The following is a 16199-nucleotide window of genomic DNA, read 5'->3' as shown; positions in this document are numbered from 1 at the left end:
TCTTTGTTTCCACTCTCTCTCTCTCTCCCACCCCTTTGTCTCCACTTTTCTTCTCTTTCTAAATTGCAATTCAGCAATAAGTAGACTGGAAGGTCAGAATTAAGAAAGGTTGTCTTATGAAACCATTTTGGTTACATTTGTAAATTCCAGTATTAAGTGCTGTTGACTGCTCCTTGTTTGTTTCTTTGTTTTGTTTTCTTATTTGTAGAAAGAAGTAAGTGGCTAGGGACATGTGTACTAGGTTGGCATTGGAATTGGGATTTTAAACATAAAAGGTCTATTAATATTGTGATAATAATTCCAGTTAACAGTAATGCAAGACTACTATACCTGCATTGTGAGTCATATTTTAACTTCTTTTAGCTTCCAATATATGCATGCAGTTACTTCAGTAACACACTAAAAAAGTAGAAGATACTTCATTTTTTTTCGCTAGGGCCTCCCCAAAATTTATATTTTGAGCAACCCAGGAAATACCACATACATACATACAGACAATTGCACATATGCAGTCATGCCTCAGGAAATGAAATCTTCAGTTCTCATTCTCCACATTAGCTTGTGTATTTCTATAAATGCATGTGAGAGGTTTCGCACAGTGAGTGACCCACTTATCTCTGTAAGCAATATATTACTCATAAGCACTTACTTAGAAGGTAAAGGTAGGAGCTAATGTACTAGCTTATATCTCTAAAATATGTTTCTGTTGTACCTGACGATATGGCAGTCATATATCTATGATTTCCTAAGATAGTCTTACTTTAACATACTTTGTCTTGCTGTCAGAACATGTGTACAGTTTTTTGTTTGTTTGTTTGAGAAGTATGTTCATCGTATGTATTTTGGACCCAATTTTTCCACGAAGTGCAGGGGGAACAAGTAGGCAAAAATAAAGGCCTATCTGTTGCCACTGGCAACGCTAGAACTGTATCCTTCCCAGCTTTCACCATTCCCCAAAGGAGCCAGTGCCGGACTGGTATAACCACTAACAATTCGCTTGCAGCATTTGCCTACCTAACATGGCTTCACAAAGGGCCTTCCAACCCTCATGGACAAACCTTCATTTTGATGCTGGAAATTCTACTTTCCCACTAGAATTTTGGTGATGTTGCTTAAGGCTATGTCCCTATGTAAACATTCCAATATCCTTTTAAGCTTTGTCATTGCTATACATACTGTAGTGTAGATTGAATGACTAGTGTAGATTGCGAAGTCTTACAAGTTTTGGTTTTGACTAAAAGGGTATGAATAACTTAAAGACACTGTAGGGAGAAGCTGGAATCAGCATTAAAAGGGAGCAATACAAGGAGAAAAATAAGGTGGAAATAGAAAATGACTTATTGTTATTTGTTCACTCAGATAGTATTTTTTGCCAAACTGAAGACTTCTACATCTAGTCACAAATAAACCGGTGTTAATGAATGGTAGTAATTCTGCATATTATATTGGCTTGTTATTTGGATGTTGTTCATTTTTAATAGATTAGCTAATTCCAGGAAAATTAACTTTATTTTTGTCAAGTGCCATTTTAGTTAGCTTTAAATTTTTCATTAGGATTATAAATTTCACTTGATATGTTATATATCAAAAAGTAAGGTAAAATATTTAGAACACTAACATTTATATATGATCAATGTATATATTTTCCTAAGGTTGTCTGTTTTTTTTTTTCATTCTTGCAGCAAACAGGACTTTGAGTCTACAGATGAGGTAAGTGCAAAAAGAGTTGAAAATCAAATATAGTTGATAACAAAGCAGATAACAAAGCAGATACTTGCATTAATAATATTGTTTTTAGTTTGGTATTTTTATTAGACTGGAAACAGGTTAGTGAAAGAAATAATGATCCTTTTGCCTTTAAAATGATACAACCATTTATATCTTTGTAATGGCTTTAAAGGTGATAATTGTAAAAGTAATAATCATTCACACAAAAAATGTTTTATCAGCTGTCACCTTATGATTTAGCTTGTCTTTGCTTATGAGAACATTTAAAAGTTCATTGACTACATACTCTGTTTTACAAAACTGAAATCTACATTAACTAATTAAATAGCAAATTTAGTTTTAATGTATTTCGAAAACTTGTATGTCCCATGCCAAATAGCCAGCAACTTGAAGTAAATATTTTCAAGTATCAATTCTAAATATTATGTATATACATTTTGGTAATAGTTACTTTTAATGGAATAAGTCATCAAATAGAGAAAGAACTGATTTCAAAGTAACAATCACAATGGCTTCTTTTATGTTAATTTTCATCTTTATTTCCAAAGTATTGACGTACTGCATTTGTTACAATAATTCAGTAAGCCCTAAATTGTCTTTATGAAGTACTGAATTCAATTCAGCTTCTCACTTAAAATTTGTTGAAGCTTCTTAATGTTGCTGTGGCAACATCATAATCTTTCAAAAGTCACCACAGCTCTATGTAAATTCTCAGTAAACCTTTAATTTTATTTTATTTACTCAAATTTTCATTATTTAAAAAATCAGCCTTTAAAGTGTCATATCTACCACCCAACTAAACTTCCAGTTGTTAAAAAATACATGGAAATAAAGTGGTAATGGGATTTAAGTGACTACCCTTTTGTTTTTAAGTTGCTCTTTTTAAAAAATAGAAATGGGACATCTGATTGATTGCCCCAAACTTCCCCCTAAACTTCCTGTAATTCAGGGTTCTTTCCATGGTGTATGTAGTACAATGATTTTTTTAAAAAGTAAGAACTGATAATGCTAGAAGTAAAGTTTGTGGCAACTATTACCCAGAAAGTGAAGTAATCTTCTGATATCCATAAAAACACGTCCCTCTCTACAAAAGTCTGCTGACCCTCTGATTAAAACACTAAAATGTATCTGTTGAAAGATAAGCCTCTCTTTTCTTACAGTCAGAAGACACTGAATCGTTGATTCCTAAAGGATTGTCAGAATTTACAAAACAGCAAATTCGCTATATTCTGCAGGTGAGATGGGGTCAAGAGTGGCTGTGAAGGCAACACTAACAAACCACTAGCCCAGGATGTTTCCTTTAATTAAGGACAGAAAGTCCCAAATAAAATTCCTATTTCACAAGAGTTGATTGCATTTTGATTAAACAAGGGTTGCATTATAGTTTGGTCAGACTATCAAACACTAGTATTGAATGACTAGCATTCAGGAAATCATTATAGAAATATTCCGGGCTGTGGAATGCCCTTATTCTCTCCTCACTGCTGTAGCACAACCTGACTCTAACTTATAGGATTTGCCCTCCTCTTCTCCATTCTACTTTCTATACCTCCCTACCCTACCCCTGGCAGATGGAAAGGCCAATGACTTGATTTTCCTGAATTGTGGAATGCTAGAGACCACTGCAGCAGTAAATTCCCCTACACTGAAGGGAGAGACAGACCAAGACAGATCAAGATAGGTGCTAAAGAAATAAGGCTAAAATGAAGAGTACATGTGTTTGCAAGAAAGGATTCTAAAGATACTCTAGTTTTGTCTAGTGAGGAAAATTTCTAAGTTTGATATTTGGTCTCAAATCTTTGTTGATCATCCAGATATTGGACCTGACATCTTATCTGTGAAACTTAAATGAAATATTTTTAGTGGCACACAGTCTGTATTATAAAGAGACAGTGGTATGGGGAACACATATGCTCTGCAGAACCTGAATCTTGGATACATCCTTGATATTATTTCTGGTGGCAGGATGTCCATCCAAAGTGCATTCAAGGCCTATTTCCTCAAAAAACTCTGAGAATGTTTGCATCTAAGTTCCTGAGAAACATTAGTCTGTAGTTTTCTTGTATTTGCTTTGATTTTGGTGTCAGGATAATCTAGCATCATGAAATGAATTGGTAAATGTCTCTTCCTTTTCTGTTTTCTGGAAGAAAATGTATAGACATAGTGTTAACTCTTCGTTAAACATTTGGTATAATCCTTCAGTGAAAATATCTGGGCATGGATATATATTTTTCAGCAGTTTAAAAAAATTCTAAATTCAATTCCTTAGTAGTTACAGGTCTAGTCAAATGATCTGTTTCGTGTTGGGTGAGTTGTGGTAATCTGTGTTTTTCAAGGAAGTAGTCAATTTCAACTAAATTATCAAATTTATATGTGCATAACTATTCACAGTATTCCCTTATTATCCTTTTGATGTCTGTGGGGTCTGTATTACTCTTCCCTATTTAACTCCTGACACTAGTGATTTGTGTCTTCTTTCTTTTTTTGTTGTCAGTCTTGTTGGAGGTTTATCAATTTTATTGATTTTTTTCAAAGAACTATATTTTAGTTTATTGATCTCTATTGTTTTCCTGTTTACACTTCCATTGATTTTTTTTCTCGTCTGTATTATTTCCTTCCTTTGCTTGCTTTTGGTTTATTTTGATCTTCTTTGTCTAGTTTCTTGATATAGAAAGTTAGATTATTGATTTCACACCTTTTCTATTTTCTAATGTAAGCATTTAGTGCTATAAATATCCTCTCAGCATGGCTTTAGTTGTGTCCCACAAGTTATGATATGTATTTTCATTTTCTTTCAGTTTTATATATTTTTATTTCCCTTTAGACTTCTGCTTTGACTGGTGGATTATTTAGAAGTGTATTGTTTACTTTCTAAGTGTTTAGAGATTTTCCTATTGTCTTTCTGTTATTCATTTCTAGTTTGATTCCACTGTGGGCAGAAAATATACTCCATATGAGATTAATTTTTTTGAAATGGCTAAGTTTGATAGTCAAGGATATGATCTATTTTGGTATATGTTCCATGGGTATATGAAAGGAATGTGCATCTGTTGTTGGATGAAGTATTCTATAAATGCTGATTAGATCCTTTGGTTGATGGTATTGTTGAATTATTGTATTATGTATTCTTGCTCATTTTCTTCTAAGCAGTACTATCAGTTGCCGAGAGAGGGGTATAAAAGTCTTCAGTTATATCTATGGGTTTGTCTATTTCTCCTTTCAGTTCTATCAGTTTTTGTTTGATACATTTTGTAGCTCTGTTGTCTGGTGCATAAACATTTAGGATTGCTATGTCTTCTTGGTGGACTGACTCTTATTATGTACTGTCCCTCTGTGTTCCTGGTAATTTTCTTTGCTCTGAAGTTATTTTTATCTAATATCAATAGCACTCCTTTCTTTTGATTAATGTTTGCATGGTATATCTTTTTTCCCAACTTTTAAATTTCATTATGTATATTTTAATTTTCATTATCTTTGAAATGAATTTCTTATAGAAAACACATAGTGAGGTCATGTTTTTTCTTATCATTCTGTCAATCTGTCTTTTAACTGGTGTATTTAGACCAAGTTGTAATTATTGATATGTTAGGGCTAGATCTGCCATTGTGTTTTCTGTTTGTTCTGTTTTTTGTTTCTGTTTTCTTTGTCTTGCTTTCATGTGGATTACTTGAATATGTTTTAGAATTCCATTTTGATTTACCTCTAGTGCTTCTGAGTGTATCACGTAGTATAGCTTTTTTAGGGGTTGCTCTAAGTATTACATTATATACCCATAACTTATCCCCGTGTATTGGTGTCAACATTTAATCAGTTTCAGTGAACTGCAGAAAATTTTGCTTCTTTTATCTTTCTTTAACCTCCACATTTATAATTTTTAAAATATTTCCTCTACAGGCATTGAGAGCCACATCACACAGTGTTATATATATATATATATTTTGCTTCAATCTTCAAATATAATTTAGAAAATTCAAAAGGAGAAGGAAAGCCTACTGTATTTACCTATATTTTTGCTTATTGTGTTACTTCTTCCTTCTTGATATTCCAAATTTCTTCTTTTATCATTTTCTTTTTCTTCAGAGAACTTCCTTCAGCCATTTTTTTAAGGGTAGGTCTGCTAGTGAAAAATTCTTTTTCTTTTCCTCTGAAAATGTGATTTTCCCTTCATTCCTAAAGGTTGTTTTCATTGCATACAGAATTTGTAGTTGACAATTCTTTTCATTCATCACTTTAAAAATGTATGCCACTTCCTTCTGGCCTCTATGATTTTTCATGAGAAATCGGCTGTCATTTGAATTGCTATTCCCAATAGTTAAGGTTTCTTTTGCTGCTTTTAAGATTTTAAATTTATCTTCAGTTTTAAGAAGTTTGCCTCATATGTCCAGGCATGGATTTCTTTGGGTCTATCCTGTTTAGGGTTTGCTCAACTTCTTAAATCTGTGTATTTTTTTTGCTAATTTGGGGAAGTTTACAGCCATTATTTCTTCATATACTTTTTCAGCTCCCCCCTCTTTCTTTTTTCCTTCTAGGATTCTGATGACATGAATGTTAGATATATGTCATACTCCCACTGGACACTGAGGCTCTGTTCAATTTTCTTCCAACCTATTTTCTCTCTGATGTTCAGAACTCAGTATTTTCTATTGTTCTGTCTTCAAGTTCACTGATTCTTTGCTCTATGCTTTCCTTTCTGCTTTTTAGTCCATCCACTGAGGTTTTTGTTTTTGTTTTGCTTTTTAATTATTGAGTTTTCAGTTCTAAAATTTTCATTTAGTTACTCTTTATAGCTTCTGTTTGTTTTCTGAGATTTTCTGTTTTGTTGCTGAGACTTTCTATTTTTTATTTGTTTTAAATCTTTGCAATTTCTTGTTGAAACTTTTTTTAATTTGGTGTGTTTTTTAAATTAATTTTTATTAGAGTATCATTGCTTTACAATGTTGTGTTAGTTTCTTGCTGTACAGCAAAGTGAATCAGTCTTACATACACATATATCCCTTCTTTTTTAGATTTCCTTCCCATTTAGGTCACCACAGAGCACTGAGTAGAGTTCCCTGTGCTACACAGTAGGCTCTCATTCGTTATCTATTTTACACATAGTAGTGTATTTATGTCAGTCCCAATCTCTCAGTTCATCCCACCCCTCCCTTCCCCTCTTGGTAACCATAAGTTTGTTCTCTACATCTGTGACTCTATTTCTACTTTGCAAATAAGTTCTTCTCTACCATTTTTCTAGATTCCACATATAAGTGATATTATGTGATATTTGTTTTTCTCTTTTTGACTTACTTCACTCTGTATGACTGTTTCTAGATCCATCCACGTCTCTGCAAATGGCACTATTTTGTTCCTTTTTATGACTAATATTCCATTGTATATATGTGCCACATCTTCTTTATCCATTCCTCTGTTGATGGACATTTAGTCACTTTGAAACCTTTTTAAAATGGCTGCCTTAAAATCCTTATCAGATAATTCTAACTTTTCTGATATCTTGATGTTGGCATGTATTAACCCTTTTTTCTTACCAAGTTGAGATTTCCTGGTTCTTAGAATAAGTGACTTTTTTAAAATTGAAACCTGGACATTTTGGGTACTGTTTTCTGACTTTGGATCTTATTCACATCTTCTGTTTTAGCAGACCTCCTCTGATACTGAGCAACAGGGGAAGTAGGGGCATGACTTGTTACTGCCATGTGGGGGTGGAAGTCCAGGTTCCCCATTCTGCCTCTGTTGACACAGGTTGGGGGAGTAGCTCTTTGTTCTTCCTTGGCAGGTGTAGGAAGTGTGGCTCTCTACTAGGCTTCCACTGAAAACACCCTGGTTTGGATGGGGAGGTGTGTTGTGTTACTGTTCCCTTGTTGGCCTTTACTGACACTGCAATGTGAGTGGCCTCATTTCTGTTGGGCAATGATGAAAGTCTTGACACTTCACTAAGAATTCTCTGACATCACCCAAGCAGGGAGGTTGAGATAGAGAGTCTACGTTCCCTTCTTGGCTTTTGATGGTTTGGGTGGGCGTAGAATAGAGTTGCAGGTTTTTTCTGTGGTGTTTGGCTGGAGTAGACTGGTTATTATCTAAATGCTATCTGCCTTGCTAGGCTGCCCTTTTCATGGTACTTTGGGTAGAAAGAGCAGGCTTTTCTAGGGACTTTTGTTGTCTGTATCCACTGGTGTTTCTTTGTTATTGGTTTGCCCAATACCACTCATATATGAAGCAAAAAGAAAACCCAGGAAATCACTTCCGTATTATTCCTTAGCTCCCAATGTTCTCAACCAGACTTCATTCTTCTTTTTTAACTTTCAGAGTCTTTTTATGTTTGTTTTATACATAAAGTGCAGGGGTTTTAGTTAGACTTAGCAGGAAAAATAGAGAAAAGTATTTCTGCTCCATCTTTTCAGAAACAGAAGTTGCCTGTTTTCAAAACCACTTTTCTTTGAAGAAATGAGTTTAATCTAGTTAAAGGGTTTTTCTCCCTCTTTAAATTTTGAGACATTTCTATACTTCAAGGTTAAACTTAATTTGTATTAGATTCTTCTCAACTCAGGCAAAATCTATGCATTTGACAACACACTTAGGGAGATGCAATTTATTACTTGAAGGTTGACTGTCTCATCTTTTCTAATCTTTAAATAGAGAAGAAAAGTAAATTTAAGAATTTGATGATACATTTCTGTCATGAGAAAGATGATACTTTATCATGGAAAAAATAAGAGACCCTTGTTTTAATAGCATAGCTATGATCTCTTCAGGTACTCTTCAGGGATATTGCTTGGATTACTAATGCATGTTATTGACCAAATGCCCTGCATCACTATTCTAATATTGCCATATCAAAAATGAAACTGTTAATAAGTTTGCTTGTAGGAATAGAAAAAATAAGATTATTATTACTTATACTGCCTATTTTTAAATGCTAGTAAAAATAAACCATCAATAATTTTCTTCCTCCAGATGAGGGGTATGTCTGATAAATCACTCCGGCTAGTGCTGTCCACATTCAGCAACATACGGGAGGAGCTTGGAAATCTTCAGAATGACTTGACAGTAACATTTATTTTGATTTTTCTTTCCAAATCTTTTCTAGATCCTAGCTTCATAACATAGAAATCAAAGCATTCAGTATACCTTTCTAAAATTTAATACAACACAACAACATTGTGCTCACCCAGATATAGTTATTTTCCTGAAATAGTTAATTGGGGTTGGGAGAGAGGAGTAAAGAATTATCCAATGTGAAAATGAAAGTTGGGTGAACACTTACTACTTAGTTTACCGCTAAGGTAATTTAATGCATAAAACCAGGGAGTAGTTTGTAAAATTACAATAATCTGACTCTGATTCATACTTTCCCCTTTTCTGTAATAATAAAGCATACTTTGAATTTATTTGAATACTTGAAAACTTCTTTCTCTAAGAACTTAACATTTTCTATTTTAATTGGTGCTCTTCATGACATCAGCTAGATACATTCAGAATACTTTCCATACAATGAATAACTCCTTGGGGACTTTGGAGTGGGCTTTCTTGTTTCTGGGTTCTGATGAACACATTTAGACTCTTAATTTGAAAATTCACCACCTGCTGGGATTAACAAGGGTCTTTGTAGATTGAAGAAAAACATTAAAATAATTCAAAAGGTTCTGCTTCATTGTACTTACAATTAGTCAATTCATCAAAATGTCCATTGATGCAGGTTTTTAAATTTTCAATCCTTTGTATCCCATAGTTTGATTAACTTTTAAGAATTCCGTTTTATTAAACAATTACAAATGAAACAAGTGCTTATTTAAACCTTCCAATGTAAACAGGTCTTTGTATTACATAACTGTTGACAGGATTCTGTAATTCTGAGTCATAAATAATTTTGCTTCTAGTCACTGGAAAATGACAAGATAAGACTTGAGAAAGACTTGGCATTCAAAGAAACTCAAATAAAAGAGTATGAAGAACTCTTAGCATCAGTGAGAGCAAATAATCGCCAGCAGCAGGTAAGTTGACATTTTCTTTGATAATAAATTTGATAGTTTTTCATATGCACAATTACTAGCACATTGGAGTTATGAGATATAATCCAGAAAATTAAATATGATGGAAGAATTTGTTCATATGGGAATTGAGTGGCTTTAGGTATTTCCAAATACTGAAGCCCTCTCAGAAAAATAGATAACCCCAAGTATTTTAGATATAAAGTATATACTATCCACAATTATCTGTTTTGTTGGGTGACAAAAATTGTATAAATATTGAAAATCTAAGTTCACTCGTTCATTTAATCTACTAATGTGTCAATAAAAAAAGTTTTTGTAGATCTTAACACATGTTTGTGCAATGAATAACTGAATGAATGAACTCTAGAAGATTTCTCCAGATACCTGAGCAGAGAGGATTCTTAGGAAATCGTAATGAGTCTCTGAGGCCAGTCCATTCTTAAAATTCATTCCCATGACAGTCCCAAATTTGGCTGAGTTTTCATTTGTCACATAATCAGGCATATGGTCATTTTGGTGCCTACTAAAAGGCAGGTTACAGTATTGTCAAAAAGCAGCAAGAGTCAGGTTGCTAGATTGGTACACTGAAAATTCATCTGATCTTGATTCCTTCTCACTCAAGATAGGCAAGTGAGGGTAATGATGTCTTTCATAGCTGATTTAACTTACCTTTTTTTTTTTTTTTTTTTGCGGTACACGGGCCTCTCACTGTTGTGGCCTCTCCCGTTGCGGAGCACAGGCTCCAGACGCGCAGGCTCAGTGGCCATGTCTCACGGGCCTAACCGCTCCACGGCATGTGGGATCTTCCCGGACTGGGACATGAACCCGAGTCCCCTGCATCGGCAGGTGGACTCTCAACCACTGCGCCACCAGGGAAGCCCTTAACTTACCTTTTAAGGTTAAATATATAAGAAAACTGGGCATGGAAAAATATCAATATTTGCTTTGTTTCATTGAATTAATCAACTAAAAGCACTCTCTCCCAAAAAGTAGAATCCATTTGTCTTATTTACTGTGTCTTTACAGCAAGGACTTCAAGACTCAACCTCAAAATGCCAAGCATTGGAAGAAAACAACCTTTCTCTTCGGCATACACTATCAGACATAGAATATAAACTAAAAGAACTGGAATACTGTAAGCGTAATTTAGAGCAAGAGAATAAAAATCTTAGAGTGAAGGTATTCAAATTTTGTTTTAAATGTGTGTTATTGTCTTAGTTATATGGTTGTAATCCTAGCATTGGCTATATATATATATATATATATATATATATATATATACATATATCCAATTCATCTCGAGAAAATATGTAGACTGCTTTCTGATGATCTCACATGCAGTTAGGTCTTAACTCACTGCCATCTGAGCTGTATAATGCAGTTCCTAAAAATCACTCTCATTATTTCAATGTCTTGTTTAATCAAGTGGTTTTCATCTATTAATGTCTTGTAATATAATATGTGTTTCCTTCATAACAGTCTAACTACAGAAATTTATTTTGTCTTGTGTAGCTCTCAGAGACTTGCACAGGCCCGATGCTGCAGGCTAAAATGGCTGAGATTGGCAACCATTGCATGGAGATGGTAAAAAGCTTAAGAATGGAGAAAGATAGAGAGATCTGCAAACTAAGGGTATGTAGATCCTACACTGCATAAATACACAGTTCAGCACAAACTTTCTAATAAGATAATGATAGTCTCAAGTTTAATGCTACAAAGAAAAATCAACCAAAGGTAGAGTTTTAGGAGTATGCCATAGAACCATTTCTTTAAATACATATCACTATGTAGGGAATATTGTTAAATTGTCTTGTAATTTAGTTTCATCTTTTCTAGGAAAGCAAAAGAAGACCTTAAGTGCAGGGTTGTTGATTTTTAATTTCTATTTATTTACTTATGGTGACAGGGGAACACTTTATGATCTTGCCTAAAGCTTGCTCTATGCAGCCAAGCAACTTTCAAGATTATCCAGTGAAGCCGCATTTGACTTCATAAATATCCTCACTTGATTTTGAAGGATGATAGCTAGCAAGAGTTTTGTCAAGCACATGGATAAGAACTGTTGAATTATATACCTGTAATTGGCATCAAAATTAAGGTGATATTTGTGAGAATAAATATACATTGCCTTATTTTGTCATTCTAGGTCAAATTGACTAACCCTTAATTTACTGATTCCTAATTGTAGTTATATAAACTCAAATATTTTAATAGAAAAACTGACCACAGTTTTTTCTCTCCAAATATAATGTACAGTCTTTACCAAAAATCAAAATGAAACAAAATAGAATTTGTTCAAAAGTCTGCTGATGTTTCTTGCAGATGTCCTCCACTGGTTTATTTTCCATCTGAACGTTACTAATAACACTTTAACCTAAACAGCCATCTGTGCACACATAATGCAGTAAAAAGGGAAATGGACAGGATTTGCAGTCAGAAGACTTGTCATAGAGTTGCAGCTATGTTGCTTAGTAGCTGTTGTGCCTTCGTGTCTCTGGATCTCATTTACCTGTTTTGTAAATAAAGATTATAATAATACTTATCTCGGAGGGCTGCTGTGAGGACTGAGATGAGTCATGCAGGAGGAATATGTTGTGAACTGCAAATTATGATATAATATTTGTTATTGAGTTTTCCTTAATTAGTATTTGAAGGAATATAAAGTACCTGTTTTCTTAGCTTTATTTTAATTCTTGTTGCCTAGGACTTTTACTTAAGTAATGCTTAAGCCTAAATAGTAAAGTCACCTTTTAAAAATGAGAAATTTATTGGACTTCCCTGGTGGTCCAGTGATAAAGAATCCACCTTACAATGCAGGGGACTCGGGTTCGATTCCTGGTCAGGGAACTAAGATCCCACATACCATGGGGCAGCTAGAGCCCACATGCTACAACTACTGAGCTCGTGCACCTCAACTAGAGAGCCCACGTTGCCACAAACTACAGAGCCCATGTGCTCTGGAACCTGTGCGCCACAACTAGAGAAGAGAAACCCCACATGCCACAATTAGGTAGAAGCCTCAATGAAGATCCCATGTACTGCAACTAAGATCCGACACAGCCAAAAATAAACAATAAATCTTAAAAAAGTGAGAAATTCCTAATTGGCATTTCAGTTCACATATTACATTCATAAAGCTCTTTAAATGTTTATAACTATTGGTATTTTGCTCTTCATTTCATAACTAGCTGTATGACTTTATGTCACTTAACCTCTCTGGAACTCAGTTACCCATTTTGTTAATGAGAATTATAATAATTCTTAGTTCTTTTTAAATCCTTAGACTCAATTAAATCAGTACCAAAAAGATGTTTCAAGAAGAGAAGGAAGTTGCAGTGACTTCCAATTCAAGATTCATGAACTGACAAGCTTGCTGGAAGAGAAGGATTCCCTTATAAAGCATCAATCGGAGGTAACAGAGAAGGGGTCAAGGTGGAGACAAACCATACAACTCAGCCCTGTAGGATAAATACTTCCCACAAACTATAAAAAGACATGTTTCCAAGACTTACTTTATTCATGAAGTAGAATGTGAGTGCCTACGAGAAGTAGAAGACTCACATTTCAGGAGAAATAATTCAAATGAAAGCTAGAATTGAAGCAAAAAATATGTGCTATTGTGCCTTTAATAATTTTAAGACATTGATTTTCTACCTCATTGGCAGTCAAACTCCCAATAAGGCTGTGAGCTGCTTCAGCAAGGGACTGTGTTATATTCCTTTCTATGTCTGTAGCATGTAGCCCAAGATCTGTCATAAAATAGGTACTGAAGGAAGAAACTACCCAAATCGTGGCTAATGTTGTATTGCTGTTATTGAACAAATGGTATTTGTAGTAACATTCAGTGATAGATTTTCTGTTATGAAACAATATCTACTTCCATATTGAAATTTCATATTTTTCTGCTATAGATACACATTTAAATCTTTTTGGAACAAAAATTTTCACATCTTCATCTTGAGAATCATGCCCATTCTATCTCATGTTATCCCTTAAGTATAGAACCAGTTAGTGGATTCCTGCAGAGACTTATAATGTAACTGATTAGGTACCATGAAGCAAGACTATATGGAATTCAACAAGTGGGATTGGAACATTCTTACCTCAAGGCTAAAAAGGAAGGGAAAAAAGTAATTATTCTTTAGTAACGTTGTTAAATTATCAAACATACCTCTTACCTCATGTTTCTATGGTTTTCAAATGATTATATTGTCTTTTATTTGTAAGGAACTCTCGAAGTTGAGACAAGAAATATATTCATCTCATAACCAACCCTCCAGTGGTGGAAGGACAACTATTACCACTAGAAAGTAATGTATTTTTAATGAAATTTGGATATGACTTTGGTTATGTTATAATCCAAGTTATAGCATGTTTAACTGATATATATGCCCCTAGACAGAGTTTGGTGTTTTCTGCTGGCCAATAATTCTACTGAAGAATGAATGTTCACAAAAAGACATAGCTATTATGGTCAATAAAATTCAAGAGCACACTTTTACTGTATTTACAATACAGTAAATACAATGAAAGTGAAAAACAAATAATTAGTTGTTTAACCAACCATATTAGTCAGGGCTCTTTCAGTTGCACATGCCAGAAACCCAACTTAAACTGGGAATTAGTTAATTCACGTAATTGGGATTGCTTGGTGTCCAGATGGATTTGTGTGATCAAAATATGTCTTCAGAAATCTGTATATCTTTTGGCTCTGCTCTTTCCTGGATAGACGTCATTCTTAGGCAGGGTCTCTCCTCATGTTAGCAGTACGACCATAGCTTACATCTCAACAATTTAGCAAAACCAAATAGAAAGTGACTCTTTATGAATAGTTTCAGCAAAAGTCTGTTTTTGACATTTCACATAAATGGGATAATCAAAATGTGGTCTTTGGTGGCTGAATTCTTTCACTTTGCATGTTTTCAAGATTCATCCATGTTTTAGCATGTGTCAGTACTTCATTGATTTTTGTTACTAAATAATAGTCCATTTTATGGATGTACAACCTTTTATTTATCCATTCATCAACTGATGGACATTTAGGGGCTGTTTTCAATTTTGAAAAATGCTACTGTAAATATCTGGGTACAAATCTGTGTGGACATATGTGTTCATTTCTTTGAGTATATAAAGAAGAGTAGAATTGCTGAGCACATGGTAACTCTGTTTAACTTTTTGAAGAACTGCTAGACTTTTCCAAAACAGCTGCACCATTTTACATTCCCACCAGTGATGTAAGAGGATTCCAATTTCTCTCCATCCTCCCAAACATTTGTTATTGTCCATCTGTTGGATTGTAGCCATTCTAAGGGGTGGGAAGTGGTATCTCATTGCACTCTTGATTTGTAGTTCTCCAATAATTAGTGTTGCATAGTATTTTTTCATGTGCTTACTGAGCATTTGTATATCTTCTTGAAGAAATGACTAAAGTCTTTCTTCATTTTTAAATTGTATTATTTGCTATTTTATTGTTGAATTGCAAGAGATATTTATATATTCTGGATACAAGTCCCTTATCAGAGATATGATTTGCAAACATTTTCTTCCATTCCATGGATTGTCTTTTCACTATCTTGATTGTATCATTTGTAGCACAAGTTTTTAATTTTGAGAAAGTCCAATACATCTATTTTTTTCTTTACTCACTTGTGCTTTTGGTATCATATGTAAGAAACCATTGACTAATACAAGGTCATTAATATTTACACCCACATTGTCTTCTAAAGAGTTTTATATTTTTATCTATTACATTTAGATTTAGGATCCATTTGAGTTAATTTTTTATATATTGTAAATTAGGTATCCAAGTTCATTCTTGTGCATGGGGATATCCAGTTGTCCCAGACTCATTTATGGAATATGCTATCCTTTCCCCCATTAAATTGACTTGGCATCCTTGTCAATCAAACTACCATAAATGTAAGGCCAAATATGTAGACTTTCAGTTTCACTCCATTAATCTATTTATCTGTCTTTATGCTAGTACCATACTGTCTTGATTATTATAGCATTTTATTGAAGTTGTGAAAGCAGGAGTGTGAGTCTCTAAACTTTTCTTTTCAAGAAAGTTTTAGCTGTTTGTGGTCTTTTGCTTTTCCATATGGGATTTAGGTTAAGCTTGTTAATTTCTGTTAAAAAAGATCCCACTGGAATTTTTACAGAAAATTCATTGAATATGTAGGACACTTCAGGTATTATTGCCATGTAAACAAAACTGTCTTCTGGTCAATAAGCATGGGATCCTTTTCAATTTAGATCCTCTTTAATTTCTTTTTCTAAAAATTTTATTGGAGTATAGTCGATTTACAATGTTGTGTTAACATTCAGGTGTACAGCAAAGTGAATCAGTTATACATATACATATATCCACTCTTTGTTTAGATTCTTTTCCCATACAGGCCAGTACAGAGTACTGAGTAGATTTCCCTGTGCTATACAGTAGGTCCTTATTAGTTATCTATTTTATATATAGTAGTGTGTTTA

At 33.9% G+C, this 16199-nt stretch overlaps 1 protein-coding gene across 3 annotated transcripts in view; it reads left to right on the top strand.

The window, feature by feature from the left end:
• Positions 1–16199, top strand: part of POF1B (POF1B actin binding protein) — a 102890-nt gene that overhangs the window by 62788 nt on the left and 23903 nt on the right. For all 3 annotated transcript variants that reach the window (XM_033411549.2, XM_049705109.1, XM_033411548.2), the window contains 8 exons: positions 1683–1710; positions 2889–2963; positions 8680–8772; positions 9603–9716; positions 10743–10895; positions 11229–11348; positions 13000–13128; positions 13944–14026. In XM_033411549.2, coding sequence (XP_033267440.1) covers positions 1683–1710; positions 2889–2963; positions 8680–8772; positions 9603–9716; positions 10743–10895; positions 11229–11348; positions 13000–13128; positions 13944–14026 — 795 coding nt within the window. The remainder of the gene's footprint in view (positions 1–1682; positions 1711–2888; positions 2964–8679; positions 8773–9602; positions 9717–10742; positions 10896–11228; positions 11349–12999; positions 13129–13943; positions 14027–16199) is intronic.

The sequence above is a fragment of the Orcinus orca genome, chromosome X (genome assembly GCF_937001465.1).
Source record: "Orcinus orca chromosome X, mOrcOrc1.1, whole genome shotgun sequence".
NCBI lineage: Eukaryota > Metazoa > Chordata > Mammalia > Artiodactyla > Delphinidae > Orcinus > Orcinus orca.
This window is presented reverse-complemented; position numbering and strand designations above follow the sequence as displayed.